Here is an 18,016-nt window from a genome sequence, read left to right as displayed (position 1 = left end):
ATTGCGGTTGAGAAATACCATCCCCCACACCTGCAAATACAGTTGTGTTTATCACACCCAATTTTCACACTTATTTGTTATTGTGTTTGACACTAACATACAGTGCCCATAATGGGGTGGAAACCATTAGGAAAGTGGGCAAATGCCCAAAAAACAAATTACTTTTACGGTACTTGCCACTTTCTTATTGGCCACGCCCGCCTTATCTCTGGGAACACACATGTCCCTTCTGTTGACCGTACTTCTACTACAATATAAATTCCACCAAAATCCTACTACAATACATCTGCCATACAGGACACTTTTTCCATAATAAGTGTGATTTAGGGTCGAACCCCATTTTAATCCAGATTCCTTAATGCCAGGTTTTTACCCCAGTCTGACATTATTTAAAATCTATTGTTAATTACTGTCTGTTTGCAGTGCCTCACACAAATCCAGATGCATGCATTTTTAGGACTGGATTGAAACACAAAGGGCCCGATTCACAAAGAAAACTGAACATTTGCCCAGAGTTCTCAAGCTATTGCACATCATGGGATTTCTTGTAGTTTGCCAATGCCCCTTATGTGTAGTTAAACATACCACACAATTGCACACAGTAAGCAGTACATCTGAACGTTAAAAAGTAATGTATTTATTTTCTTTTTCTCCACTGAAAAAATATTTCTGGTTTGACCATTCCCCTTTCTATCCTGTAAAGGGAGTTACTACAGCTGTTGGTTGGAGTAAATCTGTGATAGTTACTAGGGTAAACAGGTAGTGGTGGCTCGGAGGAGAGTCGCCTCACTACTCCATGCAGCATCGTGATTGGCTGGGAGAGTCCGGAAGTCTTGGTGCGTACGCTGCTGTCAGCAGATGGACGAGAGGCGCTTGACAGCGGGAGCGGCTATGGAGAAGGTAATTTATTTATTTTTCACATGCCACCCACTGCTTCACCACCCCCGTTCAGAGGCAGCCGCTACTGCGCAAAGGGGCATATTTCAGTCTGTGAATGCTCACAAATGTACTCGTCTGTGCATCCCCAAACTTACATGTAAAACCACGTCTAGTTCTTTTCTCTTCTCACACTTGTTTGGGATTTACTACTGTAGATTTCTTGGCACTCACGCCAGAGATATCTTTAATAGTTTATCCATTTACGCTTCTCAAGAATTCTTCTGTGAAACCCTGACGGGGGTAAATTAAGACATTTTCAGCAACAAGTATATGCCTTTGACATTTAGGCCCATGATTTCTCTAAGAGCAAGCATGTTTCATGCCATGAATCATAAGCTCTCAGTATTTTGGATTGTATCCCATTAGTCTCATTTTCCTGTTTCTGTGTTTCATGGTGAATACAATGCCACTGTGCTGCGATCTGTGTCTCCTTTCAATACAGATGAAGTTTGAGATAAATCAGGGAAACAGAAATACAAATAAAGTTAATAACTTCCACTGGCAGCTCACTGCCTCCTCAGGGGTAATGGCCCATGGAAGATCCTCATCAGCTGAATGTACCACAAGCTCATGACCTCAAATGATGAGCTGTGGGCTGAGTTACATTTCGATTTACCACGAATGAATGAGTAAAGGAGAGTTACTCTGTGAATCCAATGCTTTTTAACCTCCACATTTCAACTGATGGAAATTACTTGGTCAGCGATAAGCAAAAGCCCTCTAATCTTACTGTGTGCCTTATTGTCAAATTTAAATGCTGATACATAAGTTTTCTCTCTAACTCGGGTAGAAGTGACCTACCATTCACATACTGCTTTTTGCTACAAGTGCTGTAGCAAGCAATCACTTCTATAATTAAAAATTTTCCAGTCTGTCATTCAAGAGCAGGCAATCTCAGAATCTATGGGGCTTTGCAGGTCAAAGATAAGTTACAGAAGGTAAGAAAATCATGTTCCCCTAATATCCATCAATCAAAATCTGCCTGAGAGGGAAGAACTTTATTTATTCTATTTGTAAATGTATCTTATAGGGTTTTGGTAAAAACCTACAAACCACAATGCAGTATCCTCAGTGCACTTTGTATGAGATACTTATATGTGACATCATTGAACAAGTTTCTGGGAAATAGCAGACAGCAACCACAATGATCTTACATTTCAAGGCTCCTCTGCCACAAAGGTGATAAAGTCTTGGTGAAGAGTAAACTCTGGTGTCATGTTTAGTTGTCTACCCAGCATTCCTCTGTCCTGTATGGACATTGAGACAAGCAGATGGAGGGATAACCACACATTTTCTTCAAGAGGTGGGTTTTTGCATTCTCCTGAATCTGAGAAAATCAGATTCCATTCTTAAAGAGAGTTGTGGAGTGATCAAGAAATGAGACTTGCATAAGGAAGTCCATTTGTCTGATTGTTTTGGGTGAGCTACATAGATGGACACCTTGGACATCTTGGGCCTCATGTAGTAAGGGTTTTAGAATTCAAAACTCACTGGTTCCATAACCAGGATTTGCACATGCTAAAACCCTTTTTCAAATGTACTAAGTTTATTTAACAGTTCGTAAAAGTTTCCCGAATCATTAAATGGGTTTAGGAAACCATACTGAATAGGTATTTGGAATTGGGCTGTTAAAGACATCCCTTCCAAAAAAGGATTCCTTATGGTATGTATTATTTTATTGCAACTGAAATCAGGTTGCAAAACATTAATATTTTACTGATACCGCAAAGGAGGTGGTAACACATTACCATATTTGACTGGGTTTCCCATGGAACCCCTTTCCCTTTCTAAATGTTGACAAAATATGTATTAGGAACAGGCATTGGTTCAAGGGACCTTTAAGGAAAATGGCCTGCATTTAAACAAAACAATTGCTTTTTAAAAAAACAATCAGAGATACTGTTGTCTGATGACCCCACCAGACCTCTATACCTGTGAGGGTGGCAAATTGTAGTAGGTCTCAATTTGCGACCTACCTAATTAGTTATGGTAATGTAGGTTGAATTCTGACACACTACAATTAGGTATTTCTGAACCTACCTATTAGTATCTAGGTTGGTTTGCAAAACTGCAAAATACCAATGTATTTACTAAAACTTGGAGTGCAAATTCTGACCACTTTTATAGAATGCCTTCTTAGTACATCTAGCCCTAATGGGTACAAACAATTTAAGTGCTCAACCATTTAAATTGTAATGGACAATACATATAGATTTGAAATGGTCTCTTTCCTGTAATGGAAGCCAGAAAAGAGATATCTGTGCGGGTGAAATGTGGTTGTGTTCTTTCAGGCGAAACAGAAGATGAGAAGCATTGTTCTGGATTTTGTAGAATATTGATGCTGATCTGTTGTGGAGTTCAGTAGAGTGGCGAATGTAGTTATTGAGGCAGGCTGGACCATAGAGATCATTACAGTGATTTTTAGTGAGAGGTGAAAGAGTGGTAGAACACTTCTTATAACCCATAAGTAATAGAAGGCTTTTTGAGTCAGCACTAATCTAGGATTTAAAGGATAGCAGACTGTCAAACAGCACACCAAGTTTTTGAGCTTTCATCACTGGATGTGGGGTGATCCCAGGGTATGTGGCTCAGAAAGAAGTAGTTGGACTGGACTGACAGACCACAAGAGAAGATTTTCATTTTCTCGACTTTGAGAGAGAGAGACAATATTTCTTCATTCATTGGCCAATGTGCATCAGGGAATACAATGCAGAAGGGGTCGTATGCGTGGCTGTTTTATGCATAGAAAGCCTGTTAGTTGCATTGCACTCTCACTCACATTGCACTACCCTGTCTCACATCTCATTATCTTACACTTACACTCTGTCTGGACTATTGTATTCAGGACTATTAATAGATTAAAAAAGTAAGAGGGCTATATTCAAATGTTTTAATAAACCCAATTTCCGGACACAGTTGAGGGCCATATACCTACTCCCTATTGAATATTATTACAGTGTAGGGATGGTCAATCCTGATAACAACATAGTAACTTGTGCAACCTTTAAAAGTTTAAATTACACCATATTAATTTGTAACCCTGCAATGTCAAAAGATTAAATATGCTTTTAATATTTCCAGATTCTCTACAGTGTATAAAATAATTAAATCAGACATAAAACATGCATCTAAACCCTGCATGTTTAATCCAAATACACAAATCTGGAAGAAACAAAATCATATTCATGCTGTGGCCAATCACTGGACAGAAAATTGTGGACCCACACAGCTGTGCTCACAGAAAGATGATTAGGGAAGGATCCTGGTCAGAGAGGTGAGAAAAGTGTGCTTCCCTTCTGACTAACAGAACAAAGGGTGGCGCTCGCCATCTTGAGCTTAAGTGGCAAGGAACTGCCGCTAGTGAAACCAGCCAGGGACCAATGAAACTGAGAGAAAGGCAGACAGTGGAGGCCCTAACTCACCAAGTGGTAGGGGCGGGAACAGAGCAGTAAAGGGCATTTCAAAAATTAGAAAGTCCATGCAGAAAGAGCTGAGAAGTATGGGATAATCTCATGAAACTGTGCAAAAATAGTCCCTTAAATTAAAATATAGCTTGCAGGCCTGCAAAGAATGCTATCTGCAATCACTGGGAGCTGAAGATTTGACAAATACAATCCATGCTCCGTTTTTCACATTCGAATCATCCATTGAGTGGGTCAAAAAATAGGAGTCAGGATATGTCATATATAACCCAAATATACTTTGCACACCAGGCCTGGTAGGTGTAGATGGGTGCAATTAGCAAACAAACGGAGATCACAGAGACTTGAGTGACAGGAGTCTTTTGGCAGGTAGAGAGACAATATCAATATTCTCCACATGGAGAAAAGTGCTAAAATAAGAGGGAATCGGTGTAGTACAACTAGCGTACTTAACAGGAGATAACTATAGAATAACAGGAACCTGAGGGAGAAAAACCTGATTGTAAAATTCCAAGAGAGACTACACCACCAGCAGCACAAAAGAAATGGGAAAAGTAAATTGCTGTTTGACTAAAAATGATTGAAGAAGGTGCAGATGGAGGCCAGAAAAAAAGGGGCTACGGATATGGCTACTATTCTAAATGATATCAGTGAGGAGGACATGAAAGCCCTACTTAGGGGGATGAATGGCAGATTCATATTTATTGATACAAACAGATACACTGTCCATAAGAATAGACCAGGTGAAGGAGAGAGTGTACGTACATGCCAACAAACTTAATTCAGCGGAACACAGAATACCAGACCTTGCAAACAGTACGGCAACTCAATACATATGGGAAGTTGCATCAAATCCAAAATATCCTAAGGTTATATGCAGCAAGAACAAAGACCTACAAACAAGATGTCAGTGGAACAATATTACAATAGTCTTGTGTCCGAATCCATGGGTATGGGGGAGTCCATTATGTCTGATCTCCTGGGTAGAAGCAACCTCTCAGGCATCTTTGTAGTTGAGAGGGCACATATGTTCCTCTTGCCTAGACACCCAGGGTGTTGCCATGCCTATAGTGGTAACATTCTCAAACTACAGGGACTGTGGCACCATACTCTGCTAGCACACAAGAGGTTGTCATTTATCATGTAATGCATATTGTCATATGGGATGTCATAAGCAGTGTATAATGGGGCACAATTTATTGCTTAACTGTACTATAATTTGTGTATTTCAGTTTTTTAAAATATTAGCTTGTGTTTCAGTCCAAAACCAAACTATTAGGTAGGTATAGTAAGGATGATGGGCCTGATTCACAGAACTAACTTAAGACAAAATCCTAAACTTACTACCATTTTCGTATTCACAGAAGGCACTTACTCATTTCGGTATTCACAGAAGATCCTTACTCACTTCGGTATTCACAGAAGTTAGGAGTCCTAACTTTAGGACTCCTAAATGCCTTCTGTGAATACCGAAAGTCTTGAAATTAGAATTTGGCATGGCTCTGAATCACCTGAATTCTTTGGAGGAAGTGTTTCAGTACTGAATGAGTGCAGTATACGCAGCAGACCCCTTATTTGTCTGAGGATTCAAGAAGGATCTGTGGATCCACAAAATGAATTCTAAAAAAAGAAAGACTTGGTGAATTGCATTTACTGAAAGACTACATGTTACCTTACCTCAATTTTGTAACTTTATTTAAATTTTTAGTTTTAGAATATATAATAATAATAATGATAATAATAATAATAATAAGCATGAATGTTTGAATATATTGTATTTATAAAATTGTAAAACTGTATGCTATATTAAAAAAGGATGAAACTCACTAAAAAGCCAAAGATTACAGGGATGTTATAGGTAGGAAATAGCATTAAACAAATATCAAAATTAAGTGAAAAAAACAAAGTTTACTGCGGCATTATAGTTAGGAAAAATAATTTTTAAAAATCTTAGAAATTCACTGTCGAAACCAAAGGTTACAGGGATTGTATGGGTAGGTTCAGATTTTACACACACAAAACCATAAAAATTGAGCAGTTATAGTAAGTCAAGTAACCATAACTCATGCCCTGAGGTAACTAAAACTTGCGCCATCACCATGCACTGCTAATTACCCCACAGATTACATCAGTCATGACACCCTCTATGACATCATCGATAATATCACTGCAACAGTTGCAGTGAAATTATTGAAGAGAAAACTGTGCATAGCAGGGGCCCGAGTTATAGTTACCTAAGGGCATGAATTATAGTAACTTGAGATAAATAAAACTGCAGAATTTATATGGTTTTGTGCGTGGAAGATCTGAACCTAACTATAATGTCCCTGCAAACTTTGTTTTTTTCAGTGATATATATATATACACACACATATATATATATATATATACACATATGTGTATATATATATATATATATATATATATATATACATACATATGTATATATATATATATATATATATACACACACACGCACAAACAAAGCTGCCTATAATGGTTTGATGACAATTATGATGCATATGGAATTTGAAGTGATAGTTTGCACTGCACAACTGTTATTGATATACATGTTTATTTATACTCTGCTGTAATCTTCTAAGTTTCACAAAACAATAACAATTACCTGGCACATCTTTAAGTATGAGATAAAGCGTGTCATCTACATGCATATGAAAAACAATCTTAAAAACAATGAGAACATTGTGCATCCTAGCCCCATTGAGGCCCATTGAGCATTGTAAGTAAAAAACAACATTGAACAGCCCTAAGTGTATGACTTAAATGATATCCCTGCTCTTTCCCATTGCCAAATCCTTTTGCTTAGCTGCCTCAATGACTAAAACAAGATCACTCAGAACAAAGTGAGCATCAGTGTAAAACTCTACAAGTAAAACTGGGCTGCCTCAGTTAGAAAATTGCCTATAGGCAATTGAGATTCAGATTGCTCTATGTAAATATTATCATTATTTCACTCACTGATCAAAGAGTATCTAGTAGTGTAGAGATTTTATTCATCATATTTCCTCTTTATTTGTATCAGTATATTTCCTCTTGATTTGTGTTCTGAGGTTGTGTTGTGTTCTATGTTTGTGTTGTGTTCGCAGGCTGTTTTGTGCTTTTGTTTTGTGTTCTAGTGTTGTGTTATGTTAATTCACGGAGCGCACATACATCATTGGTTTCTTGGCATTGAATAACCATCATGTCTGTCTAATGCCTGAAAAGTGTAGATTAAAAAAGGTTAGTTGCCTGAATTGGGTAACTACAAAAAGTTTAAAACACTTCGGAAAGCAATTGAGTTTTCACGTTTTGTCTCAATCGACTAGAAAAGTGCTAGATCTCAGATTAGCTGGTGAGGAGTTTCATTGCTTGGTTGTGGAAACAGAAACGCTCCGGCCTCTAATTCTGTTTTTGGCAAATATAGGGATCACTTGTTGCTTCAAAGTGGAGGACCAACTAGCAATAGGTGAATGGTAAACCTTAATCCATTTCTGTATAATCCAGGGAGGGTGTTTAGGCATTGCTATGTGGACAATGCATAATGTTTTGAAGTGAGTATAGTCCCTGATAGGTGGTCAGTGAGATAACCAGAGTGGAGGATGAATTTGGCTGAATCTGGAAGCATTGAGCAGCACACCTATGGCATGGCTCTGAATCACCTGAATTCTTTGGAGGAAGTGTTCAGGTAAATCTAGGTAAAGGAAATCAATGTAATCCAGCCTAGCACCAATAATCGCTGATTTAATCCATTCTATTCCACCTAGTTATGGAAGGAATGGTTTTTCATAACACTTTCAGATGGTATAAATATGAGGAAACCAATCCAGATACCTGATTGGAGAGGGATACATTTGATTTGACCTTCAATCCTATGCTTTTGTCTGCTTTACAGGCAGCAGAGAGGACCCATTTCAGTTGAACAATGAGAATCAAGCCAAAGGTCCACTACCCATACACCACCATCACTTCAGGTTTTTCGTGTTTAATTCGAGTCACTAGCTGCCCAGTTAATGGGAAAGATTCCGTACTATAAACTGGTTGAAAACGAGTCTGTGTTGCACACAGTATGTTAGTTGAATGCATGTAGCTACCAAGTTGTTTCACAGTGTAGTTTTCTAGTACTTTTGTTGCTGCTGGTAAAAGAGAAATGTGGCGAATGTTCTTCATTATTGTAGGGTCTGCCCAAGTCTTTTTTATTTATGATAGGTATGATAGAGGCAGACTGGAATGGTTATAGCTCAACACCTTCTTCAAACAAGAATTTGCCTTAGAGGATTTAGTGAGTTACACAGTAGCTACTTTAAAAAAGCAATCTGAAAGAGGGTAGAGCAAACACAAGATTTGGATTTGATTAGGTCATCATGGGAGTCCTCAGTCAAGAATACAGCAGAGATGGAGAGTATATTATTACAGACTTATTGTCAGTAATAATTGATTGGACGTGTCTGGTATCTATCTGTCATCCTAGCTAATGAATGTTCTCAAGAAAGCAGTAATTTAAGGCATTGGAAAGATCTTATGAAGGAATGACTTCACTGGTAGCTTTAGAATATTCTCAAGAGTCTTTGATGATCTGGAAAACAGTTGTCTGGGGATAAGAAGAGGAATCAACTTATTTCTTAATACAATGCTTGCTTGGTATTTTTCAGTATAAGTTTATAATAACTAATATTTACTTTATATTTTATTTTAGGAGCTTCATCATACTTGCATGACCAAATTTCCTCTGCTGGCATATCCTTGATTTCTCTAGATTTACTACTTTCCCTGCATATGTAGATGCTGGGTTTTTTATGTTTGCAAACAAGCTTAATTTTGCAGGTGCATGTAAACCCACCAACTGAGATCTCCAGTAATTATCATTGTTTTTCTTCTATGTAACCAGGTTCTATAGTAGTCATTTTGAAATGGAGTTATATTTATTTTGGATTTGTTTCAGAGGTGCATGCATTATCTTTTTACTTTGGGTCTTATAATACCAGAGGTAATTAGAAGCTCAATGACAGAATGATTAGACCAAAGATTAGGTTCAATTTGTAAATTTTAAATTAGGTAGTTGTCTGCCTATAAATGGGCCAATATATGTACTCTAATATTGTTTGGGCCACAAACTCTTCGATGTAACTTCAGGGTGGAAAGTAATTCACAAAATTCCCTTGACTTTCTAATCCGCAATATCATCAAACCAGTATCTGAAATCTCCACTAAAGGTTTAACTTAACAATGAACATACTAGATAAAAAATGAGATAAGGAAGGCATCCATGCATTCCAGAGGCCGAAAAGTTAGTAGCATGGAGAAGGTGGCAAAGGCCGAAGAAATATATTTAAATAAGCAAACCGTCCCCAACACTACTAGCTAGAAATAGTTTTTTAGATATGGGCAGATGCTTTTTTAACAATGGCTACTAACACCTGATCACATTTACACTTCCATCCATTTGTTTGAAAATTAAGATAAACTGTTGGTACAGCAATAGATATCTTAGAGGCACCTGTGTCTGCTAACTAATTTTCAGCAGATGGTAACATATCCAAGTTATGTTCTTGTATACCTTTGCGCACTTCAGTCATATATTTTGCTAATGAGAAAACATTGGTGTAATTGATTGCACTACTAAATATAGACACCAACAAATATTGTGGCATACCAATATTGAGAACAAAATATCGAGGAACAAAATATGAAAGGGTAACTGCATAAAGGCATATGTTTACTACTTCTATCTCCACATCTACTGACCTTGAATATACATGTACTGCATAGATACATATATGTGGAGCTAGGTATGGAAAGTCTAGTCTTATTTACCAGTAGATATTTTATTGTTGAGATTGTGTCCTCGATATTCTGCCCCATCGATATTGTGGATTCGATCTTCATGGGGCACACCAGTGTAACTTATTTTTACGGTATTTGGAATGTGAGGAGCAGGGTTTAAGTCAAGGGTCTCTAGTTGGACAGAAAGGGAAGATGCAATTTACACAAGAGTGGTTTGGGCAATACAGTAGGTATTGTCTTGCAGAAATGTAAGAGCTTCAGATAGATAAAGTAAGTTAGTGCACTGCTGGCATGCCTACTGAACTTGCTGTGTGCACTGGATTCTCTTAAATATCCAAGGGGGTCTCTGCACATGGTCACAGAGGGATAAATAAGATGACTGCTGGAAGTTAAAAAAAAAAACCACGAAAGAAATTCATAATTGATGCTGTAGTTTAACAAACCAACCCTGGTCGAGACCAAACAATTAAGTATATGGAAGTGCTGAAGCATGTTGTGTGTGCAAGTTCAGAGTTTACAGGAAATTAGATATTCATTGATCCCGAGCATTTCTATTATAAACACACTATTAACATGCAAGTAAAATCAGAACCTGAGGAAAATGTTTGAACATTTTAAATGTACAATGTGAATCTAAAAATGACAGCTGGACATGACCAGTCCTGTGGTCATCATGTAAGTTCAGAAAAACAGTTATGAAAAGGCTCCTCTACAATATCCAATGGGGCATCCCTACTGCCTCACAATTAATACTGAGAACCGAGCCATTCTCTATGTAAATGGTATATTGCAACTTTTAGCCTCAGGAAGTCTATGTGAAAATCTGTGCCTTTTATATAAGCCACATATCAATTGACCCCATTCTCCAAACACCTAAGCAAGGGGGAACACTTAACTGAATTAACAGATCAAAACATTGGTAGCTCTTCACACAATGAGAGATGTGCAGAAGAGCCCAAGAACATCAGCCCCAAGGTATGACCTTGTCTGCCCTTTCCTTTTGTGGGAAAGGGCTGCTTATATCTTCATTGAATGATGTTTAAGTAATCTAACGCCTTTGATTATAAACCTTGCATTGTTTGCTCTGGTTTTATTTCTCTCACTGGACAGACCAAAATCCACCAGAACTTTTGGAAGAAAATGTCTGATATACATCAAACATGGTACAGATAACCCTTATGGTCATCTGTCGTGATGCTTTCTACATCACTCAACAGCAAGAAATACCACACCAGAACCAAAGAGAAAAGATTCTACGTATCTTATCACCAACATGCAACCGAGTTCCACTTAATCATATTGTTGGCCATCACTGAAGTTTCAAGGACATTTGCCATCTAACAACGCATTTTATTTAGTCCCACCCAGCTATATTTAAAATCTCTCCTAAGCGAACAAAAAGGACAACAACACTCCCACCCTCTGCCACCGTCATGAACAGAACACCACATCTAAGTCATGTTGTTGACAAATGGTTGTCGCATTAAAATAATATTCTTGTCCTCACAACAACAAACATATCAAAACCAATCAGAGCATACCTCATCCTCATACCTACTAAACTGTATCAAAGTCTTGCATTTGGCAACTATGTCTGTTGATAGAAATGTCTTCTTAAGCTAGGCATTGGGGTGCTGTTAACTCTGGCTGAACTAAATACGCAACAAAGTCCTAAAGCACATGCATCAATACAGGTAGTATGCCATAAAGTTTCCCACCTAGATAAGAAACATCCGATTCTTCATTTTAACCAATTCAAAACATAATTTAACAATACATTGGACAGACTGATTCCCACTAACTAAACACCATTCTTCAGACTTGAAAAGTGCTAAGTGACCATATTAGTAGTCACTAAGATGCAATCAATTATCTTGTCTCCTGAATAATGGAGATTGACACATAAAAAGCAATACACATCCACAAAGGAACAGCAAGCCAATCCTTTTTTACTGGCAGAATGTGCACTTTGACAGTGATCATTGACCAATTGTACAGACTATGGGTTTTAAACATTAGCATTGTAGAAAAGTATATATAGTTTCAAAAACAGTGTGATTCAAGTGTTTACATAAATATTAACATACAACAAAACAATTGTAAAGAAAGAAGTAACATTATTTTACCTTTGCTCGCCACATCAGCCATAATTTGAAGATGTCAACATGACGGCCACATTGCAATGCTTTGTCCCCTGTATCGTATGATAGGTCATAGTGCTTGTCTTGTTGGAAGAGGTAGGAAGCATGCATTTGGTTACAACTTTGCATCAAACCCTAGACAAGAAAAATATAATGCATAGTATTTATCCACTAATCATGCTCTGATTTTTTCTATTCTTTGGGCATTTAATATTTACCATACTAAGTTCCCAGGAGCAGAGGAGCACTTCATGGAGAACCTTTTTTTGCAGCTGGAGCATCTCATTTTAGTTGAAACTAGGATGTGACAACAAGCATTGACAAAGACAACAGGTCTAGCCTATGCAAGATCTATTGGCTTTGTCAGTGCAACACAGCATTTATCCAGCAATCATACTCAGATTTTTATATTCTGTGGTCATTTAAAATATACCATACTAAGTTCCCAGGAGCAGAGGAGCACTTTATGGAGAATCTTTTTTTGCAGCTGGAGCATCTCATTTTGGTTGAAACCGGGATGTGACAACACGTGTTAGCAAAGCCAATAGGTTTCACCTATGCAAGATCTATTGGCTTTGTCAGTATTGTTTTAGCCATGTATGGTATGGTATGGATAGTTGGTCATTGTTTGATATAGTATGTTCTCTCATTACATTGTATGGCCTATTATTGTATGTTATGGGCTGTCATTGTATGGTATGTTTGGTGTTTTGCTTTTGACTTTAATGAGTTGTTATCATTGTATGGCTTTTGCTGAGACAATAAAGGACATTTAAATAACTGAGGTGCCAGAAAAAATATTAGAAATGTGTAATTTTGTGTGAATATTACAAGCAGTCCACAAGCCAATGACAAATTTGGCTTTATATACTTTCCTGTACCAGTCATACACGGAGGACTAACAGTGTGGAAAGAGGAATAAACAGGTTTGAATGAGCTGCTTTCTGTTTCTGCAGCGCACACTGTATTATTAATTGCCTCTTGGCACTTGTATTGTAGATGCAATGACGTTCCTATTATCACTCTGAAAATGATGAACGACTAAGTCAGCATAGTTTGAGACGTGGTCCGAAAGACAGAATTCAACAAATTGAGCTACCACCCTATGTATCTATCATTATTGATGTCTGTTATATCCTCCTCCCAGTGCACACACCTCTTGTCCTACAAAAATGGCACTAAATAGCCCCTGCGCCCAGTGTGTTAGATCACAGCTCATTATAAAAGCACAGTGCAGTAATAGTGAAAAAATCTTACTCGCTGCATACCGTTTACAAATACTAAGGTCTTTCTATTGAAATGTTCTTGCAGTATAATGCCATACTGAACAGTCCGTCTTGAAAACTATCATGCATTCTCCGAAATACTTCAAGAAAATCATTTAGTGAGGCAGATTTACTATTTTTTCATATAGAGCACTGCAGCAGCCGCAAATGCTGCGCTGCACTACGTGAAAAAGAGGGAGGAAGAAAGCGCCCTATTTACTAAACATAGGCACTCTTCTCCCCTCTCACTAGCACCGGTGCTAAAATCAGCTGCCGTGCGCCACGGAGACACCGTTGCGCCAGGGTGTAAGGGTGTCTCTGTGAGTCTAGCATAGGTTTTGTACTGGAAGAAACCCTTCCAGTGCAAAATACAATGCACAGACTCACGTTAACCATTTTCCCACTTTGTATGTATATATAGATCGATACCACTAGCTGTGACATTGCTTACGTCGCACCTTGCCCTGAAGAAGTCCAGTGTGCTGGATGAAACGCGTTGGCTGTTTGAGTGTCACATATATCAGAACTTTTGAAACAACATACAAAATAAAAATAAGATTGGTACACAAATTGGAAACCCGTTTCTTCTGGACTTTTGATTTTGTTTATAGATGCTACTTGGTACATCTTACTGTGTGTTTATGCTTGTATAGTTCTTTTTTTTAACCATACCTTTACAGCAGGTGTTGATATTGTGTGCACATTCTATCTATATTTCTATTTTAAAAACTTGGGGATATACAGATAAGGTGCATTTTGCGCTTGGGGTCCGCTGTCATATATATGTTTTGAATTTATGTATCATCTGTTAAGAACTTTGAATACAATGACTTCATACCAAAATCATTTCTGTTGCATATGTTTATCCAGATTTGTCTCTTATAAATCAAGGCAATTTTGTCTACACATTTGCTGGCTTGTTTTTCTGAACTTGATATTTTGAGCAACACTGCGATGACTTTTTAAATAGCATATATATATATTTTTAGATACGATTGTTGGTTGAACAGTGCACCGACGTCTGCGGAGGTTGCGTGTTTGTAAAACAGCAAAGAGTACTGAACCGTTATTTAGTCATGACCTAACAGGCAGCAGTTAGAGCTTTTTTTGGAAATTAAGGACTCTTTGGGCAACTTGCGCAACTGCACATCTATTAATTTTTGTGCTTTATAGAGCACCAACAGAGCTTTTGTGGTGGGCTGTCCGGTAGTTACAAGCGGCATGAGGTGTATACATATTCCATGTATGTAAAGAAATGTATGCCCTACTATAAGCATCATGAGCACACATACGCTCTGAATGTGACTATCTGCTGGAATACTGAAAAAAGCATTGTCAACAAGATGAGTTGCGGAAAGACTAGTACTATCATCCCAAACTCTGTGCCTACTCTATTGGTAAAGTGGCATAGCTCGCCTCCCTGGAGCTCCCTGTGAATGGTCCGGCCAGGGGTGTAGACTGAATTCCTCAGTCAGGTAGCGTGAGTGATCCCTGGGTGAGCAGGGCTGCCCTGGGCTTTGTCTGAGCTCTTCTGAGCTTTGCTGAGAGTCACTGTGCTCCCATGAGCCTGACGATGCGGTGGCTGGTCCTGGACATGTGCAGGGACCTTTGGTAACAAACGCACAAGTAGAGAATGCGGCGTTGAGGCGCTTCATGGGTCCTGAGGATGCATTGCGTCCTTCGAAGGCCTAGTTAATTTATATCTGAGGCTCCCTGCCCTCTGATTTAAATGTGTTTCGTTTATTTAAAGACACTCTCGGTATCTGTGAAACATTTAAACTATAAGAGAATTTGCATCTGCCCAAAGCGTTTATATTACATGATTGTTTTAGTTTTGTACACGGGTAGCATTATGCTTTAGTTTTGTAAGCTGGCAGTTTTATCTGAAGCACAATGAGAGTCGTGCATAACTCAAATGCACATATTCAGGGGTAAGTGCAGGACTGTGTAGGTCTTTAACATGGGCTGAGAGTACGTTGGTTATACAATGATGCCTGGGGTGGAGGAAGAGGAAATAGTACCTGAATCACAGCACGAGCAGCAGAAAAGCTCTAATTAAATAATCAATCTGTGCTTGGTCCAAGCACCTCGAAAAGGAACTGAAGTGCCGGCATAGCCAGAGCCGGCCAATAGTCACCATAGAAGGCTTACAAAGAAACCAACGAATGGCAAGCCATAGGCGGGCTCCAAGCCCCTTGTACACAAAAGTCTCACAAGCGAGTGTACGTGTGCAGGGTACACATGCAATGTTACAGGCTCGACCTAAAAAATGGGTGGGATACATAATTGGGGCCGTAATATGAAGACTACATATTTTTCATAAGAAATGTCATTGATACATTACACAAACAAATCTATTTCAGGTTTAGAGAGATAAAGTGCTTTTCCCAGACTCTTTATTGCTGGTCCATTAATAAAGCCGGTATCAGAACTTAGGTGTCCAGTTTCAACAATGTAGCTCTAAGATACTTCCTCCCCCTGATTTATTTCTAATTAAGCGCAGCATTTTGTTTATTGCTGGTGCTCTATTGAAACTTAGTTTAGGTAATCGAACAAAAGCGTTAATCGCATGGATTTTTAATCTACCATTAATAATTTAACCTTATCATTTTATTCATAGTTTCTCAACTTTTTCACTTTACAGCAACATCTGTATACCACCGAGTTTAATTGCTTGAAGATTGGTGGGCTCTCACCAGTATAAAATAAAAGGATAAGCAGTAAATTAAAGTGACTGTGACTTGTAAAATGCAGTGGCAACCTTGAAACATAGCAGCAGTCATACTACCAGAATTAGGAAGGATTGGATGTAATGAAGAGCCAAGTATTCAAAGCCTTGTGAAAAGACTGATGGCCAGAGGGAGCCAACGAGTCGTTTAGGTATTTCTATCAATAAAGAAAAGGCCTTACTTCAGAGCCGCGCATGGGCAAACACGGGGAATAATCAGTTGATAGCCTGATGTTATGTTAATTTAACTTATTGAGCACGGGAACACCTGGAGGTGTCTTGGAGCTGAGACAAATGTACGCCCAGGGGATCCTGATCTAGTTCTGGAACAGCCAGGTTTTAAGACTCTCTCTAAAGAAGAATAGCGAACTTGCTGACCTAATATGCATTGGAAGCGTATTCCATAATTTGGCTGTACCATAACCAATGCTTCAGCCACCCCAACTGGATGTGCGAATCCTGGGAACCGTCATGAGCCTAGCGTCAGTAGAGTGCAGCTGTCTACCAGGATGATTCCAATAAAAAATACTTTTTAAGAATACGGGTCCCATGTTATTCAAGGCTTTATAAGCTAAGCATAGAGTCTTAAACTTGACGCGACTTGCTACAGGAAGCCAGTGGGGTTTCCGAATTTCCTTAGCAACTGACTCGTGTATAGCGAGATTCAATAGGAGTCTTGCGGCTGCATTTTTTTTTATCATCTGCAGATTTTTTAGATGTTGATGCAGATTCACCCTTGATTTCTAGAAGGCACAAACTTTTTTTTAAAGTACTCACCACCAAATCTGGCTGGTATTTCAAAAAGCTCTACGAAGTTTACAAAAGCTTTGCAAGCAATTTGCTTGAAGATTGGAAGCTAATAAAGGGTGAAAAATTGCCTGAAAATGTGTTCTTTATTTTTGGATAGTAGGAACTGAGCTAGCTGTCACTTCCTGGTCAACTTGCAGTTAACTCATCCAACATTTTTGGAGATCGTGGTAAATGCAGTTATGTTACATTTTATTTCTAGCGCATGCATTCGCAGAGAATCTTGGTAGGGGTCACTGACATAATAATTAAAACTAGAAATCGATGCCTAAAACGGCTACCTGATGAAGAAGGATTCTTAGTTGAAGAAACAGGTTTTCAGATGCCATGAAGGTACAGAGTTTTGAGTCAGAGCACTGTCTGTAGGGTACTGAGTTCCATAGGAGGGTTGTGGACATGGAGAAGTCATGGTCACAACTATATGTCACTGTCTTACCTTAGGGTACTGTGAGCAAACAATTATTAACTGATGGTAAGGAGCAGTTTTGTCAGTACCTAGTGAATTTGGAGGCCCACAGGTCTATGGTGTTTTTTTATATATAAGATTCTATGGATAATAGTCAATGCCCTAAAATAGACTCTGCTTCGTATGGGGAGCCAATGAAAGGACTTGATTACATGAGCGGTGTGGGGATGCCTGACTGCCCCAGAGATCAGTCAGTCAGGCAGAGATGTTCTGCAGTAGCTATAAGTGACTTAAGAATTTGTCAAACAAGGCAGCATATCTGCAACTGGGGTAGTCAAGTTTAGATAACATGAAGGTATTATTCACCACTGCAATGTGTAAAAGGGAGTCAATGAAGTGAAGAATCTTTCTACAGATTCGGTGTCACGTAAAACAGGTATTGGCCATTTTGTCCACCTGATAGTATACGGGTGACATTTTGCAGGGGCTAATATTGAACTCATTACTTCAGGCCAGAAGTGGCTATA

General features: G+C 38.6%; 1 protein-coding gene across 1 annotated transcript in view; it reads right to left on the bottom strand.

Annotated features, from left to right (window-relative positions):
* Positions 1-18,016, bottom strand: part of GAD2 (glutamate decarboxylase 2) — a 498,210-nt gene that overhangs the window by 184,785 nt on the left and 295,409 nt on the right. Inside the window, exon 13 of the mRNA XM_085631697.1 lies at positions 12,269-12,418. Coding sequence (XP_085487823.1) covers positions 12,269-12,418 — 150 coding nt within the window. The remainder of the gene's footprint in view (positions 1-12,268; positions 12,419-18,016) is intronic.

Source organism: Triturus cristatus, chromosome 10, assembly GCF_964204655.1.
Source record: "Triturus cristatus chromosome 10, aTriCri1.1, whole genome shotgun sequence".
Lineage (NCBI taxonomy): Eukaryota > Metazoa > Chordata > Amphibia > Caudata > Salamandridae > Triturus > Triturus cristatus.
This window is presented reverse-complemented; position numbering and strand designations above follow the sequence as displayed.